Source organism: Hyperoodon ampullatus (assembly GCF_949752795.1).
Source record: "Hyperoodon ampullatus genome assembly, chromosome: 1".
Taxonomy (NCBI): Eukaryota; Metazoa; Chordata; class Mammalia; order Artiodactyla; family Ziphiidae; genus Hyperoodon; species Hyperoodon ampullatus.
In genome coordinates, this window is record NC_136914.1 from 127962581 (window position 1) to 127987340 (window position 24760).

The 24760-nt window shown below is 45.7% G+C and overlaps 1 protein-coding gene across 2 annotated transcripts in view; it reads left to right on the forward strand.

Annotated features, from left to right (window-relative positions):
• Window positions 1-5034: 5034 nt before the first annotated feature.
• Window positions 5035-24760, forward strand: part of AFAP1 (actin filament associated protein 1) — a gene marked incomplete at its 5' end in the record, with an annotated part of 90326 nt that continues 70600 nt past the window's right edge. For both annotated transcript variants that reach the window (XM_079717959.1, XM_079717960.1), the window contains 3 exons: window positions 5035-5161; window positions 8665-8762; window positions 19856-19964. In XM_079717959.1, coding sequence (XP_079574085.1) covers window positions 5035-5161; window positions 8665-8762; window positions 19856-19964 — 334 coding nt within the window. The remainder of the gene's footprint in view (window positions 5162-8664; window positions 8763-19855; window positions 19965-24760) is intronic.

A 24760-nucleotide genomic window follows, 5' to 3' on the forward strand; every position in this document is an offset into this window, starting at 1 on the left:
TTCAAATGTATTTGCATAGAGTTGGACAGAATAGTCTTTCATGACTTTTCTTAAGGCGGAGGTAGATATTTAAGGACCTCCTAGTTTTAGAAGACAAGTAGTCATGGGTCATGTCCACTTGCTGTGTTTGTGGATCCCAAGGCTTAAAGTAAAGTTCTAATAGGATGAGCGTATGCTATAATAATGGTAATAGCTACCATTTGTGAAGTGCTTGCCTCTGTATGGATTTCAGACTCATTACAATCCTGAGATACCTAATAATCATCTCATTTTAAGGATGATGTAATTCGGGGGAGTTACCCACTCTTCCAAAACAGAAATAGACTCACAGACAGAGAAAACAAACTTATGGTTACCAAAGGGGAAAGGGAGGGGGGAGGGATAAATTAGTAGTTTGGGGATTAAAATGTATACACACGACTATATATAAAATAGATAACCAACAAGGGCCTACTGTATAGCACAGAGAACTATATATAATCTACATTTCAATAAAAATGTTTTAAAAATGGCCATAGCCACTCACCAGGCCAGTGTTATCTCAACGTAATCCATGGAGTGATTATCATGAAATAGTCAAAGCAGGACCTTTGGAGTCAGAACTGCATTCAGATTCGTTCTGTTGCGTTCCAGCCATGTGGCTCTGAGCAAGCATATTATTACCTGGAGAGGCTCAGCCACTTATTTGCTTAGCAACCTTAGGCAACCTCTCTGAGCCTCAGTTTCTTCGCCTGTAAAATGGGGATAAGACCAGTTTCTACCTCCTGGGGTTGTTGGGAACACACATGAAGTCATACGTGTAAAGGGACTAGAAGTGTCCCATGCCTGTGATTGCCGTGTAAACATTTGTTTAAAGCAAGCAAACAAATGGGCTGTGGCTTCTAATTCCCCCATGTAGGGGGCCGATCACGTCTTTGCAGCATTATTGTGAGAATTAAATAAAGTGTCATGTGTAGATGCCTAGGACAATGCCTTTCACACAACAGATTCTCAGAAAATATTAATTCTCTTACTTTATTAATTTGCTCATCAAAAATCCTCGCATGCTTTCTACGTGGCTTGTACCGCTAGGCTGCTGTAAGGTACTCGCAGACAAGTAAAGCATAAAGCCTGCTTTTAACCAGCCGACTAGCTATATTGAGAAAAGAAAAAAAAAAAACACCTTAAGGTCACTCAGTACCCGGTTATCAGTACAGCTGGTAAGAGACAAAAGAATTCAATTACTTGGGAGGATTTTTTTGGGGAGGAGCTTGTGGAGGATGTTGACTTAGAGAAAGCTAGGAGAGAGGGGGTGTGAGTTTAGGTGTTTGAAGGGCCTGTTGAGGGTAAAATGTGGTTTGTTTAGTCCATGCAGGTCCTAGAAAGGAGGAACTTTTCTAACAACTTCATCTCTCTGATTTGGGGATGTTTTGCTTTCTGAGGTGCAAAGAGCTTTGTTTGACAATCTTTGGGGTGCAGTTTCAGGTGAAAAGAAAAGCACACAGTAGCTTAATAAACAATGAAATGAAAATTCATTAGAAGGATGCAGATACTTCAGGGAATTCAGTGCAGCCCAGGTTCACAGGTAACTGAGAAAAGTCCAGGAAGGTCTCAGGAATCCATCCAGTGCCCTGTCTGTGCGGCGCTTCCTCTCTCTTGCCTCTGAGTATCTGTGTGCGCTCATGAGGGTGTTAACTTCGTTCTTTCTTCCTCTATTAATGACTTTGCCCCACTGGCACATACATGCCGAAACATGGCAGCTCCGTAGCTCCGGAGTTTACTCGTCTTCAGTTCAAGAGATCGCAACTGACTAAGAGTTCCTGTCCCAGGCAGATATACAGGAAGGAGACTCTGATGGACCAGTTTGGGTTAAGGTGGTCCAATTATGACCTGGGAGAAGGAGGTGGCCTGCAGGGCACGGTGGTGTAGATGTAGCTGCCGAGAGTCCAGCCTGTAGCTTAGGGCGCTGCTCTATGAGGAGCATGGGCCGGGCAGGAACCTGACTGGTTATGATAAACTCCCAGCCCAGAGGGGTCTGCATAAAATCCCCGATGGGAGCTCTGTAAGGGAAGCTCAGGTTGAAGACGAGATAGGACAGATGCATGCAGTCTTTGGTCCTCTTCAGATATTTTGATGCTGCTAGGTGAAACCCAAGTGAAATCCTGCAGGATAAATATGATTTGGCTACATGCAAGAGAAGCATTTTTGATGAGTATACGAATGGGGATGGAGAATGGGTTCTGGAAGTTTAACATAGACCCATAAGCATTTTTAACATTTTTGCTTATAGCTTTTAGTAGCCCTTCCATTTTTGGACAAGGTTGATTTTGTTTTTATTGTGGTAAAATATACATAGCATAAAATTTACCATTTTAAACCTTTTTGAGTATACACTTCAGTGTCATTAAGTACAGTCACATCACCACCATCCGTCACCAGAACTTTTATCATCCCCAACTGCAACTCTGTCCCTAGCAAACACTCATTCTCCATTCCCCGCCCTGCCCCAGCACCTGGCACCTACGATTCTACTTTCTCTATGAGTTTGATGACTCTAGGGACCTCATAGAATTGGAAGCATACAGTATTTGTCCTTCTGTGTCTGGCTTATTTCACTCAGCATAATGCCCTCAAGGTTCATCCATGGTGTGGCATGTGTCAGGATTTTCTTCCTTTTTAAGACGGAATAATATATCACTGTATGGATAGACCACATTTTATTTATTCATTCATCCATCAGTGGACATTTGGGTTGTTTCCACATTTTGGCTATTATGAATAACACTAGCAGCCCATCATTTTTAAAGTATAGATGAGATTGTTTTCTACTTAGAATCATTGGGAAATTGTTCTCCTAATGAAAAAGACCCTAAAGACTAACTTAATCCAGCCCCTTCATTGCATAGAGGGGAAATTAGGAAATTGCCCAATTAGGAAAAGTGAACAGCCTCGGACACATCTCGCCTACTCTGAACTCATTTGCAATTTCTCTGCCCACTTGTCTAAAATTATGAGAGCTTTGGTAATTATAAAAGGGTGGCCTCAGTTAGGATCTTGTATTCTGGAGTGTGTTGTAGACTTGTGGAATTGTAAATTTGGGAAGAATTCCATAGACCAGTAGTCATTCTTGAACTTTTTTGCTTAGGACTTTTTGGTCTCAAAATATATATTGAGGACCCTCAAGAGCTTTTATTTATGTGGTTATATCTGTAGATACTTATCATATTAGAATTTAAACCTGACAGATTTTTAAGATATTTATTAATATATTTATGAAAAGTAACTGCATTACGAGATAATTTGTGAAAGAGTGGCATTGTTTATATTTCTACAAGTATCTTCAGTATCTGGCTTAACAGAAGAAAGCTGGATGCTCACATCTATTTCTGCATTCTGATTGTGATGAACCGCTGTTTTGGTGGAAGTACATAAAGACGATCTGGCCTCGCAAAGCTATGTACTTGGAAAAGACAAGAGTATTTTAGTGCCTTTTCAGAAAATTGTGAATATTCTTTGATACTACACCAAAACTCAACAAGTGGTAGTTTCTTAAGGTTAGTTGCAACGTGGAATCTGGCGCTGTATCAAAGAACACTTCCTTTTCTGTTACATGAAGATATTTCAGCTTATTTTTACACATTAGATGGACCTTTACCCACGTGTGCTTTTATGACATCATGGTTTCCTGAGTTGTGTAGAGCTTCCAAATGTCAACACACTGCTTTATGCACCAGGAGATCAGGTACCTCAATGTCGTTCCTGATCTCATTGGAAAAGTCTCTGTTGAGAAGCTGTCATGTTCCTAGTGGTGGATACACGTGTTCAAAATTCTGTTTTCCCACGGAAGCTCAAATTGTGTCATTGGCGATAAATGCTGTTATTGTTTACCTGGACATGATAAGCTCACTTTGTTCATTTTTGAGAAAATGTCACTCACATACTCAAGTCTGAATAATCGCGGTTTGTCTATCATTTCTTCTTTGGTGCTGCATGAAAAAAGTGGCTTAGTGTAACTCACAGCTCAGAAGGTTGTACACATGCTTCTTCTCTAGACAACCGTGGTACTTGAGTCCACAAGAGAAGTGTTTCATGTGTACTTCCCACCTCATGACACAGCACGTGATAGAGGTGTATCCTCCAGGGTTGAGGTCTAATGAAAGCAATGATTTTTACTGCTTCATCAAAGACACTCTTAAGTGAAAGTAGCATTTTAAAACTTTTATTTATTTACTTATTTTTACTGCTAGTGTGTAAGTGAGGGATACAGTATAGTATAGTTTGGTGTCACTGCTTTGATTTGCACTAAGATGCCAGAAGTTTAACCACCCCTTCATTTGCACCATTAGCGCAGGAAAAAGTGAATAATGTCATATATTATGAAAATAGTTTGACCTCGTGGACACCCTCAAAGGGCGTTGGCATCACTCAGAGGTTCACATCATGGGGTAAAAATTGCTGACACCAGCCCCATGGTGCAGTCTTGTGGGTGTCAGAGGGGAAGTCTGCTGTAATCCCAGAAAGAAAAGACACGATGGAAGTCAGGATCTGAACTTATATCGAGGTCCTCCCCGGCACCCAGCATCGTTGTTGTAACTGTAAAGCGCTCACAGTCTTCCTGGGGAGGGAGCCAGCCCTGCAAAACACAGAGTTGGATGTTGAGTTCCCATGTCCTAGTAGTTATCTGAAGACTATTTGGCATTTTAAACTCCCGTCTCCTTCCTGACACTGAAATTTAATATCATGCAGTTGACAGCAGATGATGCTGTCAGGCTCTTGGGTCGTGACTCCATCTGTTGGCAGTGTGGCTTCAGGGCTTCTCCCAGCCGAACACCTCTGCCTCAGAGCAGAAGTGATGGAGGAGCACATTTGTCTAGAAGATGAGGCGTGAATCTTTTAGACGCCCCGGTTTCAGCTAACTTGTGTTTCCTGTTGGAAAACAATATTCAGCCATCAAGCTAAAAATGAAATACTTTGAGTAAAATTTAGCATTCATGTTTTGACATCTGCAAATTGGTGGGTCTCATAGTACCTTTCCTCTCTCCTTTGTTTTCAGCAATGGAAGAGTTAATCGTTGAACTTCGTCTCTTTCTTGAACTCCTGGACCATGAATATCTAACCTCAACTGTCAGGGAGAAAAAGGCAGTTATCACAGACATCCTGCTGAGGATACAGTCATCCAAAGGTATGTCTCATTCAAACTGCTAGTCTTTCTTCTTCCAGTCTCTTTTTGCCTCTAAGCCGTCTTTAATTCTCATCTTTCCAAAACACATTCATGAATGAATGAATGTATTCATTCATCGAGTTGTCATCGAAGGCCTTACTACGTGCCAGGTACTGTGTTAGCCTCTGCGTTTAGAAAGATAAAGACCTTAGGGGTTAGGCTTAAAGTAGGTGTGTTGGGCGGGTCCCTAAGAGCGCCCCAACACTGGGGGATTCACTAGCAGGACTCAGCATGGAGTTGTACTTTCTCATGCCTGGGATTCATCACACAGGTAGTAAGGATACAAGGCCAGATTATAAGGGGAAGAGACTCAGGCCAAGTCTGGAGGGGCCATGTGCAGGCTACTTATGCTCCTCCTCCCACGAGGGTCCCACAGATCACACTCTTTCCTCAGCAACAAAAATGCAGCAGCCTGTGTGCAATGTTTCTGTTCAGGGAAGCTCACTGGAGACTCAGTGCCTAAGGACTTTACTGGGGGCGGGTCACATAAGCACCCTCCGCCTGGCATGTACCAAAATCCCAGACACCCAGGAAAGCAGGTGTATTAGTCAGGGTTCCCCAGAGAAAGAGAACCGATAGGACAGAGGGATATAGATAGAGATAAAAGAGGAGATTTGCTGTAGGGATTGGCTTCTGTGATTACAGAGCCTCAGAAGTCCCACAGTCTGCCCTCTGCAGACTTGAGACTGAGGAAAGCCAGTTCTGTAATTCAGTTCGAGTCCAAAGGCCTGAGCGTTAGGGGGGACTGATGGTTCAAGTCCTGGTCAGAGAGCTAAGAAGGCCAGCGTCCGAGGGTGGGAGAAGATGGGCGACTTGGCTCAAGCAGAGAGAGTGCACCCACCCCTCCTCGGCCTGTTTGTTCTGTTCAGGTCCTCCACGGGTTGGATGATGTCCACCCACACTGGGGAGGACCATCCCCTTTTGAGCTCTGCAACGCAAATGCTAATCTCTTCCAGAAACATTCTCACAGATACACCCAGAAATGACGTTCTCCCAGCTCTCTGAGCATCGCTGAGCCCGGTCAGGCTGGCACACAGAATTCGCCATCACAGCAGTTGTTTGGCGTGAGATCGTGTTGTTTGCGCAAACAGTCTAGGCAGAGTAGACCAACATTATCGATTAGGGAATGGTGGGAACACTTCTGAAAGCCACATTCCCAGATGCCAGCCCTTGTAAAGACAGCAGCCTCAGGCCTGCTGTGTTAACTCTTTTGTTCACAGTGGGTAAGACAGAATAGCAGGGAGAGGGCATCAGTGTTAAGAGAACACCCAAGAGGAGGGTCCAAACCAATTTAGTGAGAGAGAGAGCGGGGGTCTGGGGGGGGAGGGGCTGGGGGCAGTTCTTGGAGGATATGATGTTAGAATCCTGACAGCTGGGTAGGAGATACCTGGATGAGATATAGAGGTTTATTGTAAACAGCTTCACTGAGATATAATTCACATACCATGCACTTCACCCATTTGAATGTACAAGTCATTGATTTTTAGCGTACGAAGCCATGATTTGACACAGTTAGATTTGCGTTCCAGAAAGCTCACCTTGTCAGTCTGGGCAATGGGTTCAGAGATCTGGCTGCAGATTGAATGAGAGCTCTGTGAGGCCCTGGGTGGATTGTGGGACCAGTTCCTGAGGTGGGAGTGCAGGATGAGGACCATGTCTGAGGGGCAGTAGGATAGAGAGAACCAGTAGGATAGATAGAGACAGTGACAGAGATAGAGATAAAGATAAAGACAGAGATGAAAGTTCACTTTGAAATGATGTTGCTGCTTCCCTGCCTTTCAGTATCTTCCATTGCCCGTGGATGAACCCCAGGCCCCTTATGACGTGTGGTCACGCCTGTCTACTATACAGTCAAAGGGGCTTTGATTTCTGTCTCTACCTGTTACCCAGTCTGTGACCTCGAGCAAGTTACTTAATCCCTAGATGCTTCAGCTTCCTCACCTGTAAGAAGGGCGGACAGTAGCACCTACCTCGGAGGGATGTGGTACGGATTGACGAGATCATATAAAACATTTCCAAGCAGTGCCTGACGCACGGCAGACACTTAGCAACTATTGACTGTTATTTCCTACTGTTGATTTTACTAGTAGAAGTAGCATTTCTTTCGACCTCATCTCCTCTGCATACACCTGTTTCCCAGCCACTTCAGACTAACGGTCTGAACACACTGCTGTTTGGGCCTCCTGCCTCTGGTGTTGCTGTTTGCTTTCTCTTGATTTCCCTTCCTCTCTTGCTCTGCCCAATGAGTTTCAACCCCTTTTCTCTCCGTGCTTTGTTCTGGATGTTATTTTCCAATTCATTGATTTTTCTCTTCAGCTCTTTAATTTGCTTAAAACTCAGCCACTGATTGTTTGATGGTAGAGTTTCCACTTGTTCTTTTTCTTTCTTTCTTTTAATAAAGAATAATTCTTTATTTTATTTATTTATTTTTGGCTGTGTTGGGTCTTCGTTTCTGTGCGAGGGCTTTCTCCAGTTGCGGCAAGAGGGGGCCACTCTTCATCGCGGTGCGCGGGCCTCTTCACTATCGCGGCCTCTCTTGTTGTGGAGCACGGGCTCCAGATGCGCAGGCTCAGTAGTTGTGGCTCACGGGCCTAGTTGCTCCGCGGCATGTGGGATCTTCCCAGACTAGGGCTCGAACCTGTGTCCCCTGCATTGGCAGGCAGATTCTCAACCACTGTGCCACCAGGGAAGCCCTCTTCTCTTTTTTTATTGTTTCCAGGCCTCTGCCAAAATTCCGGTCTTGTTGTCGCTTCCACAGGTCAGAGTCTTTGTCTTTTCCCAGCCTGCAACGTCATGCTTGACCCATCATAGGTGATCATTGTTGAGCAGTTATTTTTCTAGATCTAGAAAGGTGAGTCCTTCACATGTAAATACCACTGTGCCCAGATTAAAGTAGTTTCCTCCTCTTTCCTGCCTTCACTGGTACAGTGCTCACCACGGTTTCTGAGAGTCTGTTGTATGTATGTTTGTCTTCCCAACTTGAATATGATGCCCTGAGGGTATGAGCTTATTATCAACCTTGTCAACAATAAGCATGTCTGTTACAGCATCGGACCTTAGGAGGGTACTTGATGCAGACTTAATGATTCCCAGGAAAGCGTCTGCCCCCTTGGTACGTGGGTAAGTATCAGTACTAACCTGAGTGGAAGTTCGGGAGAGGCAGCTTGCCTTTGAGAGGCTGCCTGGCATTGGAAAGGATGTCGACTTTGGTGCCTGCTCCATCATTTCTACCTGTCAAGTGTTCCAATTAAGTACTTCAACCTTTTTTTTCCAGCCATAGATCCTTCACCTGTAGAATGGAGAAGAAGAATACCTACCTTGCAGGATTGTTGTAAAGGATTAGAGAAAATAAATATGTATTTGCGATGTATTCAGTATGGGGCCAAGGAGGTGATAGCTGCCAGCAGTGCCATCTTTATCTTCCTTCTCCTCCTCATCCAGTTCTGTGGTTTTGGTTGGTACAGGTTTTGAAGTGAAAGATCATGCTACGAAGCCAGAGACCCCCAACAGCCTGCCGGCCCCTCCCCAGATGCCTCTGCCAGAGATCCCGCAGCCGTGGCTGGTGAGTTAAAGCCCCACCATCACAAGAATCACCAGATGTCTGTGTTACTTTTGGTTCCAGGGGCAGGTGATAAAAGCCCAATTCTGGAAGAAAGGAAGGCCACGTTTTGCCCAAGGCACTCCTTTGAGTGTGTTTTTTGGATGCTAGTAATGGCTAAGTGGGAGGCTATAAATGTAGCCTTCTCTTAGAAGGCTGACGGTTCTTTGAAAATTGCTGGAGCTACAGGTCCATGGAAATCTGTTCTTAAGTTGGATTTTAAATAACTCAGATGATCTAGCAGGCAAAACAATGACAGTAGAGCCTAGGGACTTGCCCCTCTTTCTGGGTTAACTCTGAATTTGAATACCTTAGCCTGAAACTTTAATGCTCATTGCTATGCTTCTTCTGGGAGTAAATATTCTTTTTTTCCCCCCAAGAAGAAAAATATGTACATAGTCCAGGAACGTGTGTTTTATTTGATTTTCTGCATTCAGAATTGGTTTTGGAGTTCTTTTACTATTTTTGCAATCTGGGGATACTCACGTACGCCATTTTTCATGGACCATTCAGCTTTTTCTGCCTTTTGCTATTTTCTAATTTGCTTACTCAGGGAAATTAGGCTTTTATTCAAAATTAGAGCAAAATCAGTTATGTAGCAACTCTCTTCTTAACATTTGCTTTCTCTATGAATCAGCTGATTATCTCTCTACCAGGAAAGGAACTGCAGGAAAGCCGGCCCCATCTCATTTGTTTCTGTTCTGCCTGGGCCCCAGCACATGGCTGAGGTCCAGTGAGTACTCAGTAATTATCATTGTAAAGGAGATGGAAGGAAATCAGTGCTTACTGGGTCCCTACCACCTGTCACAGATCATGCTTGCTCTTTTTTCACTTATAATTTCATTTAATCCTTACAACCTGACCTCAGGGAACCCCTAAAATACCCCTAAACATGTGAATAGTGTGTATTTCCATTTTCCAGAAAAGGAGGTGTGGGTCCAGTGAAGATGTGATTGCTCAAGGGCAGTAGGAAAGGTAAAAATACAGTTTTTTGTAACGTATTCTTTTGATTTCGAATCCAGCCTTTTCTCAGCAATACTATTTGGGGAGGCATGGCAGCAAAGCCGATGCCAGCATGACTCACTGACGGGAGAAGGTTTTCTCAGGAACCTAAGCCTGTTCCCGAGCTGGGCTCTGGGGAGGCTGCGGGGTCCAGGGTGTGGATGGGAGCACGGTTCCTGCGTCCAAGCACCAGCTCTGACACTTACTGTGTGAGTCAGACTGTGGCTTTCACGTCTCTGTGCCTGAGATGCCTCATTCTGAAACGAGTGTAGTAATAGTGCCCACCTAGTGCGATTCTTGTGAAGATGAAAAGAGTTGATGGAACTCAAGCGCTTGGAATATATGCCTTGCATCTGTTAAGCCCCGTGCAAGAGCCAGCTATTACTTTGTAGGGCTGTGCTTCTCAGACTTCCGGGGAGCGTGTTAAAAATGGACATTCTGATATGCTGATAACGTGAATTATATTTTAGTTATATTGAGTTAAAGAAGATGTATTAATAAAACCAATTTCATCAATTTCTGTGGCTACTAGAAAAATTTAAATTACATATGTAGCTCACATTTGTAGCTTGCTTTATTTTTCTTTTGTTTTATACATTTAATCTTTCCACTGTGGAAAGCATATTGAATATATGATTTTTATATGCTGTTTTTATTTTTTTAACATGTATTATGTATTTTTCCTTTATAAACTTATTTTTAGTAATTGTTTTCCTTTTTTAAAAAATTCTTCCTGTTTCTTGTAGAAACTGTGACTCAATTATAGCTCTTTTTCATTGTCTCATTTGATGTTTTTAGATATAATACAGAATCATAGTATTAATCCTGTTTACTGATATATTGTTTGTCTACAAGATAAAGAACTAGATGTGAGAAATCAGTAGTTCATGAAGCTCCTGGTTTTTGTGCTCTGGTTTACTTTTTTATTTTTCTTTCTAAACTGACTTTATGATCTGTCTCAATACGCTGTGTCTTGTATTTCATCAGCACAGTGCAGGTTGGGAAAGGCGTTTCAAGACTGAAGGTGAAATGCAGACCTCTCGAAGCAGCCAGAACAGTAGTGATGGTTATAGGAATTTCATGGATTGTTCTTTAGTGGTACATGAAGTGCCATCCAGCCGGCCTGGACTAAAATGCTTGTCTTTGATGTGCCAGGCCAGGAGGAGTGAATCTCAGTTTCAATGGCAATTTCAAACAGAGTAGTCATTGGATGGTCAACATTTTGTACCATTTTTGACGGTTGAATAGTCAATCCCTTTCTATGGATTTTTCCTCAAATGCAGTTTATTCTTCATCCACTATTTTCTCTCCCTCTTCTCTCCTTGTCTCCTGCCCATCTTTGGCTGCAGTGTGGCAGACTGCTGTGGTTTAAGGTGGTCGAGAAGCTCTCCTACCAGTGAAGTTGGAACTGGTAGCTGGTTAATTAAAAATGTTGGTTAAATGGAGGAATTCTAAAAGGGGTATCATGTGCTTTAAACATTTCACATTTAAGCCAATCTTTTTTTTTTTTTTTTTTTTTTTTCTGTGGTGCGCGGGCCTCTCACTGTTGTGGCCTCTCCCGTTGCGGAGCACAGGCTCCAGACGCACAGGCTCAGCGGCCATGGCTCACGGGCCCAGCCGCTCCGCAGCATGTGGGATCTTCCCGGACCGGGGCACGAACCCGTGTCCCCTGCATCGGCAGGCGGACTCTCAACCACTGCGCCACCAGGGAAGCCCTAAACCAATCATTTTTGAGTAGGAGTTTGACCAGTGGGTAATTCCTCACTACTGGTTCCTAACATGGGTGTCAAGAGAGTTTTCCAAACTCAGCCTCTAAGCCAATGCTGTTTCTTGATATAAATCTCCTAAGACCTTGATGTAGGGCCAAGAGCTGCGTCCTTTGAGTGTGGGGCTATGGGTTGTCTTTTCTACATAATCCATACTTGTGATATAGGACTAATAATTCCCAGTTTTTTTTCCTTAAAGTGGAGTTAAATTCAGACACTTGCGAAACGATCTGATTTTGAGAGTCCCTAGAATTTTACCAGGGCTGCTCTTTTACAGCTGACTGGACCACTCCTAATTGAATAACTGTGTCTTTTCTTTTGTTGCAGTTTGTCTTGACTGAACCTTTCTAAAGCATCTCAGAGAATCATCAACTCTCCTTTTGCACTTGTTTTTTCCCTGATTTATTTATGTAGTAGCTAACCAAATAAGGTAAAATAAATAATTATAAGTGTAAGAATTTAAAGAACAAAGCTGACTGTTGGCGATAGTGCAGACTTAGCCGATGGCACTGTTTTGTAGGCACTCTGGACAGGAGCCTGTTGGCCACGAAGGGTGAGCATTTTATGGATATCCGTCAGGGCATTTTACAGACAGAATGAAGAACATCTGTCAGCTCAGTGAGTCAGTGAAGTGGAGAGGGGTTAAGACAGCTCGGCTGTATTTTCCTGGTAGTTTATCAGGGAATTCATTATTCAGCAAGTAAGCCTGTCATTCAGTAAATTGCCTTTGATGAGGTGGCTTTTGTCCAGTTGGTCATTCGCTGCTGGCACGTTGACTTCCAGGAGAATTAGCTGGTAGTGGACTAGAAGTGGGATTGGGTAGGAGGCTATGCCGGGCAGAGGGAGTACCACAAATTAAGGCACAGACCCGAGAGAGACCCCGATGGACTAGAGCATTACAAGCCCCTCTGCATGGCTGAATAATAGGATTTGGATGAGTCGTCCGCGGATGAGGCCAGAACACCCTGCAGGGTTTAAACCTTGAGGGACCCGTGGGCCTGCAGAGCAGTTCGGAATGGTCCTCAAGGCAACTATGAATGACCGAAGGATTTGTTTTTAGTGTAAGACTTAGGATGCTCCAACCGGGTATTGTTTCTTACTCATTTGAGCCACGATTGCATCTTTTACTCTTTCGTGGCATGTATTGAAGGAACACTGCCTTTTATCACAGCCATGTGTGTTACAATCTCTGAGAAATGAGTCCGCTTCTATCTTTTTATCCCTTTTAGTGCTGAACAGTGCTTTATGCAGTTATTGTTAACTATCTCTTGACATCCTTTTTTTTTCTGGACCCTCGAGGGGCTGGGCAGGAGGGTGGGGTCACACTGGCCACTTTCCCGAGTACGCTCGGCACCCTTCACCCCCCATTTCGGGCCTGGCGCACCCCTGGCTGAGGGCCCTCACCCGGCTCTCTGCGGCTCCCTGAGGCATCAGCGCTCCCCTCTTGCTGGCTGACACCCAGGTGGGCCCCCCACCACAGGTGTGGCAGAGACTGGACGGGTCTCTGTGCCCCGGTTGGCTGGTGAATTACACTCAGGTGGTAACAGTAAAAGAAAAAAAAAGGGGATCCAGTGGATCTCTAAAATGTGTCCATTTTGCATAACTGAAACTTTATACCCATTGATCAGCAATGCCTCATTTTGACATTCTCTTAATTAAACTAAACTTTAACCTTTTGAAGATGATGCTTGTTTCTCTCCTTCTTTGTGTTCCTCATAATCACAAAGCAGAAGACACCGACGGCCGCTCAAGGTCAGGAGCCACATCAAAAAGTCCGTCTTGTAACGTTGATGACACTTCTGTACAGGAAGGGAATAGTGCCCGTTTCTGTTTTGCTCTTGGAGTCAATGCGGCTGCAGCCCAGGGTCCTGGGCGAACCGGCGACCCCTTCAGTGTGGCCGGTGGAGCTTGGGCCAGGCGGCGGGAGTGTGGGTGTGCGCTCCGTGGAATTCAGAACTTCCCTTGACCTTTGAGAGCGAGGTACGGTGTGCAGCGTGTTTACAGACCCATCCGCCTCCCTTGCTTTCCAGGGGAGACTGGAGCGGGCCAAAATATGCATATGCATAATGAAAACATTTCCGGGAAGGGCTGTGCTTCTCAACAGATTTTGGTTTTTGTTTCACACCGAGAGTTGTGCAGCTATCAAAGGGACGGTACGTAGTTAGCATTGCAGCCTGTGCTGAGGGAGCATTTGCGAAGGCGGCCGGTTCATCCGGAAATGGGTCCCATCTGTGTTGACATTGGCCGCCAGGCCCCACCGCCCAGCCCACCAGCCGGCTCTGATCCAGACAGTCGGGAATTGTGCTTCCTGCCCTCCCCTCCTCCGCTTAGAGGAACAGTGGGTCTACGGGACAGGGAGACTTCAGACCTTCCTAGCTGAGAGAAGAGAGCAAGGAGACCCCTTTGGGGGCTGTATATGATCTGTATGATACCCCATCAAGGCATTTTCTAGAAATATCTTTGTTGGATCATTTAAACGGCAGAGGGTTGCACTGTGTTTAGATGGGGTAGAAGACGCAAATTAGTGTTGTGCTATTTTAAGGCTAGACCTTATGTAAATGTGATGCCTTATTATACCAGCAGATAACAGCAAGGTCGTTTTTTTAAAAATGTTTATTTATTTATTTAGTCTGTGCTAGGTCTTAGTTGCGGCATGCGGGATCTTTAGTTGCAGCATGTGGACTTCTTAGTTTCGGCATGTGGACTCTTAGTTGCAGCACACAGACTCCTTAGTTGCGGCATGCATGTGGGATCTAGTTCCCTGACTAAGGATCTAACCCAGACCCCTTGCACTGGGAGTGCAGAGTCTTAACCCACTGGACCACCAGGGAAGCCCCAGGTCGTTTTTTTATTGTGGTAAAATACACATAACACAGACTTTACCATTTTAACCACTTGTAAGTATCCAGTTTAGTGGTGTAAAGTACATACGTTGTTGTGCAACCATTGCCACGATCCATCTCCAGAACTTTTCATCTTTCCAAACTGAAACTCTGTCTGAAGTAAGCAATGCCTCGCACCCCTCTAGCCCCTGGTAACCAGCATCCTACTTCCTGTCTCTAGGAAACAATGATGTTTTGGTCCCAGCCCTTACCACCTGCCTGTTGATGGCATTTTATCCTTCCTAAAGTACTTTCACAGCAACTTCATTATCTCTATTTGACAGATGGGATTACGAGATTCTTTGAGATTGTATGACAAAATCCAGTATTTTATCAGTTGCAGAGTTTTGACTAAAGCCCAAGATTTAAAACAACAAAACCATTTTATTTTCCGGAGAAGTCAGATGTGATCCTTTTAGTGGCTGTGAACCATCCTGTTCCTTTTTTCCTTGTCTTTCGACAGCGTTTAGTGTCACGTCTCATTCCTGTGGCATCTTCATCTTGGATTTATTCCGTGTCCCATTGGCACTGCTGTTGCACTGTCCTGCCTTCCCTGTGGGAGCCCGCCTCCTGGTAGAGAAGGAAGGGAAGAAGATGTGCCCCATGGACTCTCATTCTTAGTCGTGTATAAATAAAACTTGAGAAAATATGTGTGAATAATTTCCCAGTGTTTACTCAAGTGCTGTTGGAATGCAAATTAAATAGTGATCAGAATGGAAGGGGGTGTCATTTGGATAAAAACTTTTATTTTGCCAAGAAGAGTGCTCAAAATTCTTGATGTTAGGATTGAAACCATGTTTTGCACTTGAGGCCATAAACTTTTGTTATCCGTTGACAATCCCTCCCTTCCGGTCCTCGGGAAGCTTAGGTGATGCTGTGGAGTGCTGCTACCATATTCTCGTCAGCCAAAAAGGGTTTTGCTGATATGTGGCAGAGCTAGAGCATGAACCCTCCTTGTCTTCTGTCAGATCATATCGTTTTTAGCTGCTACTCTTAACAGATTTTAATCACTGTAACCAGAAAGATAGAATCTGGATGTATCACTGTATGTATAGAATTAAAGTCAGAAAGCGATTCCAAATTCTAGGCTGGTGTTTTTCTCTGCTAAAATTAGGTCTCAGGGTTCATTGGTGTGTCTGGTGCAAAGGACTGAGTGATTAATGGGGGCCGGAGGAGGGGAAGGTGGGGGGCAGCAGCAGAGAGGAGAGGGAGGAAGGGCAGAGTGGGCACGGAGGTAGAGCCGCTGTGGACGTGCCTTCCTCAGGAACGCACGGATCCCGCCGTGCTGCAGGAGCCAGGAGCATCGGGTTGGATCCAGTGGCCTTGGTGGGTTGCATGGTTCCTTCCCTGCATCCTGTCTGGCTCGACCGCCGCAGCAGTAAGCGCTCGTCTGTGCCCACCCGGCCGACTCCTGGCTTCTCCACTAAGCAGCTCTGCAGCACGGGGGTGCTGGGCAGGGTCTTGCATCCCCCTCAGTTTCCTTGTTTGTAAAATCAGAATCAGAATACCAATCTCTCAGCGTTGTTTTCTCAACAAGAGAAAAAATATATAAAGTGTTCCAGAACAATGCGTGACACACGGAAGGCAGACCGTAAATAGTCATTATTATTATTTTGTTGGAATAATAGCAATAACAATAATAATCATTGTATTTATGCCATATAATTATATCTTAATATTTATTATTATTAATGGAAAAAATTTTCTATGAGGCTTTTCCTTTAAGTAGCAAAGACAAATATTGTGTTGGCCAAAAGGTTCGTTTGGGTTACGTGAATGAACTTTTTTGGCCAACCCAATACTAATGGGCTTTTCTTAACAAAAAGGTAGAAATTAAATTATGGCCAGTATTGTGAGCCAAGCAAGCCTGTCGATTATATTCCTGTCCAGTTGTAAGTATTGGTTTTCTCTAATAAGACGCTGACACCTTAAACGAGAAATTTACAATGCCTAAGGCAGATAAGATTTCCGGAAAAAAAGTCACATTCACTTAAGCATTCATTCGTGGGAGAAATATTTCAGTGAATTTAAAGGTTATCTAGGAACTGGTACCATGCCATCTCTACTTTCCTGTCTAGGACGCAGCACAGATCAGTCATTCCTTGAGGAAAACAGTTTCTCATCCTTCTTTGTCAGTATCTGAGAAGGCTGTGAGGGTTAGACTTGAGTCCCTTATTCTATTAGTGTGTGTTTTCTGAGAGCCAGTCCAGGAAGACTCTGGTGACCAGTGCAAGATGGTGGCAGAGCTTTGTGCAGGGACTGGGTCTCTTCTAGCATTGAAGGGAAGCCGCCAGATCCAAAGTAGCATGATGCCACGTTGGTGTGTAGCCTTACTGTCAGAAGGTACATTTGAGTACGTGCTCTGGCCAGAGATTACAGTGTCATCAATCAGGTAGTGAGGACCCAAAAGTCAACTCTCACTACAGTTTTGAAATGTGTAAAGTTGGCTTTATTGACTGATGACCTGCAACCTTATAAGGAGACTACAGCTGGAATCTTAGAGCCGGGGTGGACATCAGAGGTTATATGATCCCACGCCCTCATTTACAGGGAGGAGATTGGTACCCAGATTTAGAAGAAGGCTGCATAAACCAAGGCTGAGGCTGGAGCTAGGCCTGCCACGTGCCAAGTATTGGAACATTGGTCTTCTTCACCCTACACGCTAGTTTACTGCCTGTGCTCTGGTTTCCATGACCCCCTTTGGAAACTTGCCTTCCTCATTTTGTACTGTTTAAAATTCCTGTGAATTGTGATTTCAGCGAATTCTGACCTACTGGAAAGGATCTGACAGAAGTTTTTCCTCTGAAAGCAACGGTGCTAAATAGTGGTTCTGATCCACCCATGGCCTCTGTTCTCTTCCATTCTCAGCGACATCTTTCCTATTCGTTTATAGGATATAGGTGGTGTGAACTAGTTATGAAAGGGAAAACATTTTTTCTGTCTCTCCCTCATTTGCCCTTTAACAAACCATCAGACCTCTGCCCACGTCTGGAACCCCTGTGGCAGAATTTCAAGGGCAAATGGTATTTGGGAGTGGAGTGTGAGATCCTTTTTGGAGAAAGAGAGTGCTTCTCTATAAGTTTTATTTTTTGAGGGGTATTACTTCAAATGAAAGTCATTTTTTTTTCCTGATTTTAAAAACAATATTATGTAGAAAATGCAAGCTATATGGATGTGCATAAAACAGCAGTAACCTTGTGTTAACATTTTGGTGAGTGACCTGCCCTTGTATAGATGTGAGCGTAAGTGCAGCTCTGATAGAAAGGCTAATAGGGTACCTGTTTTCTTTACTTGGCAGTATCTAGTAGAGATTTTTCAAGTAAATGACTGCAGATGTGCACTGTCCTTTTACATGTCTGCACCTGGCTGTGTCAGGATACCTAAGCATTCTTCTCTCAGGGAATGTTTAGATTGTTTTTAACTTGGGAGGGAAAAAACTTCTATTGAACATCCTTATACGTTTTTGCTTGTATGACCAGTTGACCTTCTTGGCATATATTTCTAGAAGTGGAATTGTGGATTTAAGGGCATACGTATCAAGTGGTTGTGTCAAATGCACGACCACCAGCAGGGTCTGAAAGTCTGCTAAGTCCCATCAGCTGAGAGTCAGCGCCTGCCTTACACACCTTTGCAGCACTAGAAAGGGGCCTGTGCTAATTCGTAAACATTCGTTCGATCCAGCCACTTGTAATGCTTTTCTAGAACGTGAATAATCTGACTGTTTCAACATACTAAGGGGAAGTTGAAACACCCTCATTTCATGAGTAAAAACACTCAGGGAATCAAACAGCCCCCTTCCAAAAGTGGAGGCTTTAACCCTGGCGTAGACTCCTGTTCAGACCTCACCCGGGGAGGACAGTGTGTCAGGTTACATTGTAGGCACCATCTCTCCTCTCCAGATGATAGGAGTGGATGTGGTACAGCGTGAGAGCACAGGGTGATGGCGGGCAGGCCTCAGACTGGGGAGGGGAGTGCAAGGGAATCAGGGCCCGGGGGTGGCAGGGAGATAACTGCCTTCAAGGATGGGAAGGAATACTGCGCAGATGACCTGGAGTAAATTATCTTTCTTCATCTGGCGAGAGGAAGGAGTGGGTTGAATGCACAGTGGAGATTAGTCATTCGCAGAGGACTTCTTGGCTTCAGACTTGAGTTACAGGAAAAGTAGTGGAGTTTCACATTCTATGGAGCATTGTTCTCCTTGGAAACTGCACTTGGTCGATCTTCAGTTTGGGGCCTCTGTTCTCTTCCGTTCTCAGCGACATCTTTCCCATTAGCTTAGGATATAGGTGGTGTGAACTAGTTATGAAAGGGAAAGAGAGCGAGAAACAGAGAATATGAATATGAAAAAGCTCTTTACTGGGCAGATCTGGTGCTTGAAAACCCCAGCTGTGTCATGGACCAGTGTCTGAACTTGAGCAGGAGGATTTAGACTATGAGCCTCACTTCCCATATCTGTAAAACATCAGGTGATGTAATATCGACCTTGAAGGATCCCTGGATGGATGCCTGGTAGCTTGTAACCAGTGCAGAGGCTGCTTAGGACAGTGCCAGGCAGATAGCAGGTGTTGGGAGGATGTTGGCTTTCCTGCCCTTCAGCTGTTTCTGTTGACCTAAGGGCCAGTGAGGGATGGAACAAGCAGATCCCATACGTGTTCATGGAAAGAAGAGGTGGGTCTGCCTTAGAGTCATCAGGGACTTCTGAAAGAATGGTGCTTCAGCTGGTCTTGCTCGAATCTGGATGGTCCTGAGCCTGCCAGCTCTCCATGCTCTGAAGTTATGGCTTCAAAATCAGGGTGCCTCCGTCTCAGAGTCTGTCAGATTCCTTCTCCAGAGAATAATTTGCAGTTTCTTTTAGAGGTGGGCTCATAGGTGATTTCCTCTTCTCTTTTTTTAAAAGTTTCCCTGGCACACACGAGGAGTGTGGTGAGATTGTGGGCAAACATACTCATGTGTTCAGTCGCTGTGTCACTAGTGCTTGCTCTGTGATGAGCATGGGTGGATCTGAGCCATCTCTGTGCCCCTCAGGGGTCTCCAGTGTGGGACGCAGGCCGTGAAGGGGAAAGTCAGCTTGGGCATCTGGGAGGGCAGTGGCGTGGGGTAGAGGGGAGGAGAGACGCCTGTCTCTGCTCTTGGGGGGGCGGTCTGCGAGGGCCAGCGCACGTCTGGTGACAGCCAGCAGGTCGTGTGGGTTGAGTGGCATGGCCAGGGCTGGGCTGAGGATGGCCGTGAGTGGGTGAGCAGCGGAGATCCTGCCAAGAGCCGAACTTTGGAGCTCTTTGGATGATGTTCTTTTTCTCCAGGGACTTTACAAAGGAGAGAGGAAAATGCCCATCGACACCTGTTAGGTGCAAATCCAGAATTTCCTGCTAATGATTGTGCTCTGTTGTTTTTTCCTTTCTTCGCTCAGCCGCCTGACAGCGGGCCACCACCGCTACCAACATCCTCTCTCCCAGAAGGCTACTATGAGGAGGCCGTGCCACTGAGTCCCGGGAAGGCTCCAGAATACATCACCTCAAGTGAGTGGCCCCCCGACCTGCCGGGCTGTTGGGGAGCCCTCCCACTTTTCGGGTGAAGGGGAGTAGGGGCATTACACAACACCATGGAAATGTGGACTTCAGGAAATTCTGAACCCAAGGAGGGAGATACAGAAAGGGTTTTGAAAGTCTAAGGTGTCCACCAAGTACCTTCGGTAATTTCAGATTGCTGTCTTTCTTGTGACTCAGAATTAGTGAAATCTTGTTGCTGTGGGAGCATGCATCAGCCAGTGAAACGTGTTCCCTGTGGTCAGAAGAGAATGACGTTTTGAGGCATGTTTTCATGGGGTCCCTCCCCGCCACCTTGACCAGGGCACGTCCCTCTTAGGCTGCATTCATGGTGCCACCAAGAAAGCGTGTCTATAAAATAAATACAGAGCAAGCAGGCATCTCATCGTAGCTGTTTGTTTGTTTTTCAATTTATTTTTTATTGAAGTATAGTTGAATTGCAATGTTGTGTTAATTATTGCTGTACAGCAAAGTGACTCAGTTATACGTATATATACATCCTTTTTCATATTCTTTTCCATTAGGGTTTATCCCAGGATATTGAACCTAGTTCCCTGTGCTGTACAGTAGGACCTTGTTGTTTATCTGTTCTGTATACACCAGTTTCCATCTACTAATCACAAAACCCCACTGCAACCCTCCCCCACCCCCCTCCCCCTTGGCAACCACCAGTCTGTTCTCTATGTCCCTGTTTCTGTTTCATAGATAGGTTCATCTGTGTCATATATTAGATTCTACATGTAAGTGATATCACATGGTATTTGTCTTTCTGACTTACTTCACTTAGTATGATCATCTCTAGTTGCATACATGTTGCTGCAGATGGCATTATTTTGCCCTTTTTTATGGCTGAGTCATATTCCATTATGTATATGTACCACATCTTCTTTATCCATTCATCTGTCGATGGACATTTAGGTTGTTTCCTGTTTCTTTTTTTGTTCCCCATTCATACAGGTTTTACAAGAATGCTTTGGCCTACGTTAGGGCTATCATGACATGATCGTTAGCTGCCTGCTCGCACTCAGAAGTGCCCCTTTGTAGGCAGCCGGCTTTCACAGTCACAGAAGAAGGGCAGTGGCATTGAACACCTTTTGTAACTACCTCTGGAGTTTGTTTTTAGATCTTTGCCTTTGCTTTTGCTCCCGATACTCTGGCAGCAGGCAGCGTGCTTTGTCTCATAATGAGGCAGATGTGGCATATCTGAGTGTGCTGCCTTAGGGAATCCAGCTTGCCTTTCCTGTAAAACATGCGTAAAATGGGGAGTGAAATAGTGATCTGCTTGTGTCATGGAGAGGCTTCCGTGTCTTCGCATCTTGTGTCCCGTTCTCCCACCTCCTCCCTCTGCTCACGGAAACACTCTCCATTGTCGCCGTCTGCCTGTCCCCTGAGGTCTCTGCTTCATGTAGACTTGGAGTTTTCTGATCTTTCTCTCCCCTGGCAGCAAACAAGCAGGGCCATTTCAGCAAAGCAGAATCTAACTTGATCGTTCCAGGAAATACCCCCAGGATATTTTCTGACCGTGAAGAGGGACACACAGAAGCCAGGCGAGCGGGACCTTAGGCCCTGGAGGGCAGTGGCCTTTCCCGCTCACTCGTGCCTGTTTGCTCTGGAGCAGGCCGACACAGCCTCAGCCCAGCATCAATAGATACTTGAGGGCCTCTTAGTGAATTCTGAATGAGAGAAGGGACAGTTCTGACAGGAAGGCTATGAAATACTGGGTTTTGAGATCCGAATATTAAATATTTAAATTTCTCTTTCATTTTAGAACCATTTGGGAAAAATGCATTCAAGTAATTTCTGTGTCCACTGTTTCAGAAGATAGTAAATTAATTAGAAAACACAAAAAATTAAACGGCTTGATATAATTCAAAACTTCAGTGGATTCCTCTCTTTCTGAAAACAATGAATAAAGGAAAAAAAGTTGCTGATGAGGGTATTTCCCACCATTGGGAATGCTGGGTCCCAGCCTTCTCCCACCTTCCTTGTCCCGCTCCAACATACTTTCAAGACTAGAAACCGAGAGTAATTTTGTTTGACTTGCGGGGACCTTTGGTCATCTTCGGTCCGAGAAGGCCCACGCGACCACTGTGTCGTGTCCCTAAGTGCTGAGGTAGGGCCCCTTTGGTTGAGCCAAGCCCAGAGGGAGGGCCATGGAAGGGCTGCTGCCTGGGGAGGGACAGTGGGTCCGCAGTGCCAGCACTTCGCTCAGACGTCTGTGCCTGAGCCTCGGCTGCCGGCCAGGACCCTCTGCGTGGGGAGCCGTGGCAGGGGTCTGCGGCCGGGTCGGGCCAGGGTCGCGCCGCCTTCTCTTACTCATGGGCTTCTGGCAGCTTTGTCAAGCCCCGAGTCAGGCCCGGTTTACTGAAGAAGCAGAACCACGTCGTGGGGCAGGGGCGTGTTGTAGACGCAAGACCCTGTGGGGTCGTGGGAACCGGGCTAGAGGCGTGCCGGGGGCCGGCCGGCATCAAGGGGAGCTGCACGAGGCCTGGGGGCGAGGAAGGATGCTGGGAACCCCCCTGCCTCTCACTCCTGGATGCGGGGCCCCGTGCGGGAGACCAGAACGCGGCTCCGTGGAGCCACACGCACCTGGCCAGGACCCAGAGGTGGCCGGGCATGGGACCCTGCGGAGCACCGACGAGGAAGGCCTGCGGGTCGGCCCTGAGCTTCACCTGTGAGAACCTGCCACAGGCTTCTGTTTCCAGTTTATAGAGCAGGGTTTGAGCAGAGGAGAAGAAGCACCACGATGTGGAATAGGAGATTTATTTCAGGGGTTCGACCTCACACGATAGCGGAGCTGTTGAAGGTGTTCCCCGAGCACCTGCCCAGAACGGCCACTGGGAAGGAGAGCTGGAGGAGCTAAGGACACGCCGTCGGTGATTCTCTGCTCTCCTCCCCAGCTCTGTGTCTTTCTTAGCTTTCCACAGGGCCCTCGTTACCTCCTAACGAAATCCCGACCCCAGCCCTGACACCGGACCCCTTGACATCCTGTTACAGCCCCCAGGAGGAACCCTGGACTCTGTTGGGTGACCACCCAAGAGACTTGCCAGTGAGTGGGTCGTCCTGTGGGCTCAGACTGTTGCTTCCACCTGCTTGGTTTGCTGCTAAGTTGGCTGACGTTCTTCTAACGCGATTCCATCAGTCCTGCTCTCTCAGAAGAAGGTGGGCCATGAACTTACTGTCTTTTCCAGCCCTGGATCTCAACCCCCCCGGTAGCCAGGGGCACGGTCTACTTTTTCAGTTCAGAATCAGGCTTTGACTTCATCCTTCATCAGGGTGAGGTCTCGGATGAGTCACCTGATCTCTCAGCATCCTCGTTCCTTTCCTCTGAGATAAGGATACTGCTCTGTGCCCGCCTCTGGGCGGCTAAGAGGACCAGCAAGGCAGGGGGTGTAAGTGCAGAGCTGGCTTCCTCTTTTCACAGCCTTATCCCACAGCGTACAGATACAAGTATAAAAAATACTGCCTGACACATAGTGAGCGCTCAATAAATATTTGTTGCATGAATGAAATGAAATGTTCCCATTTCTGACTGATTTAGTCATTCATTCTTTTGTTCATTTGTTCATTCAGTGTTTACTGAATTTGATGTTCTAGAAAATGAGCGAAGCACTGAGGGGTTCGTGGTCCCACAAGCTGCTGTGAGCATGATCTTTCTAGGATTAATTCGGACTTGTCCACCGTCCGTCTGAAATCTCAGCGAACCTTGGGCCGTGGAGCAGCACGTGGTCTTTCATAGTTTCATACTTCCTTCCCTGTGTACTACGTGCCCACTGTGCTAAACTTAAAAAAACTTTTATTATAAAATACATTTATCAAAAAGTGCATAAAATATGACTTGCCAGAGTTACCTCTTCGGTCATCCTAGTCTCTTGCTTAAAATCTTTCCTTGACTACTTTATCAGGATTTAAAATTCAACCTAAACTACCAGTCTTTCCATTCCCCCCCCCACCTTAGTAAATAAGTCTTTGTGGGGAAATTAACATGCAAGTGTGACCACGGAGTACAAATCACAGTCCAGTTTCCAGTGAGTTCTCCTCTGTGCAAGGTCAGCCTTTTCTACCACTTCTCCCGTTGTGTGCAACCGGTTGCTTCATCCATGGTTTCTCCTTATCTGTCGCTCATTCCTCGTTTAGGTGTTCATTCCTCACGTGTGTTACGAAAGCAAATGTATTCCAGATGTGTCCGGGGGTTGAGGGGAGTGCAAAGATGAATCAGACACGGCCTCCAGGACCTTATGATCCAGCAGGGCTGAAACTAATAGGATCACTCATAGTCACTAGTATTTATTCATCACTTTTAAGATGCCAGCCATCCTTCTGAGGGCTTTGCATTGAATTTCAGTCGATCTAACTGTTCTCCCTTCTATAAATATTTGTTACTTGCCCTGTGCCAGGTAGTTTGTTAAGTGCTGGGACAAGCACATCCAACAGGGTGGCCTCCCTTCCTGCAGGGGACTTATAGCCTGATGTGGGACAGGCAGACAAACAGAGGTGACAATACAGTGAGATAAGTTTTGTGTTGGGTAGTGTGGAAGCAGAGGGGAGGGGCATTCCACCTGGTGTCTTAGCTCAGGCTGCCGTAACAAAATAGCATAGACTGGGTGGTAAAACAGTAGGCATTTATTTTCTCAGAGTTCTAGAGCCTGGAAGTCCACGATCAGGGCTCTGGCATGGTCAGCTTGTGGTGAGGGCTCTCTTCCTGGCTTATGTACATCTGCCTTCTCCCCATGTCCTCACGTCAGGGAGAGAGCGCGGGATCTCCCTCT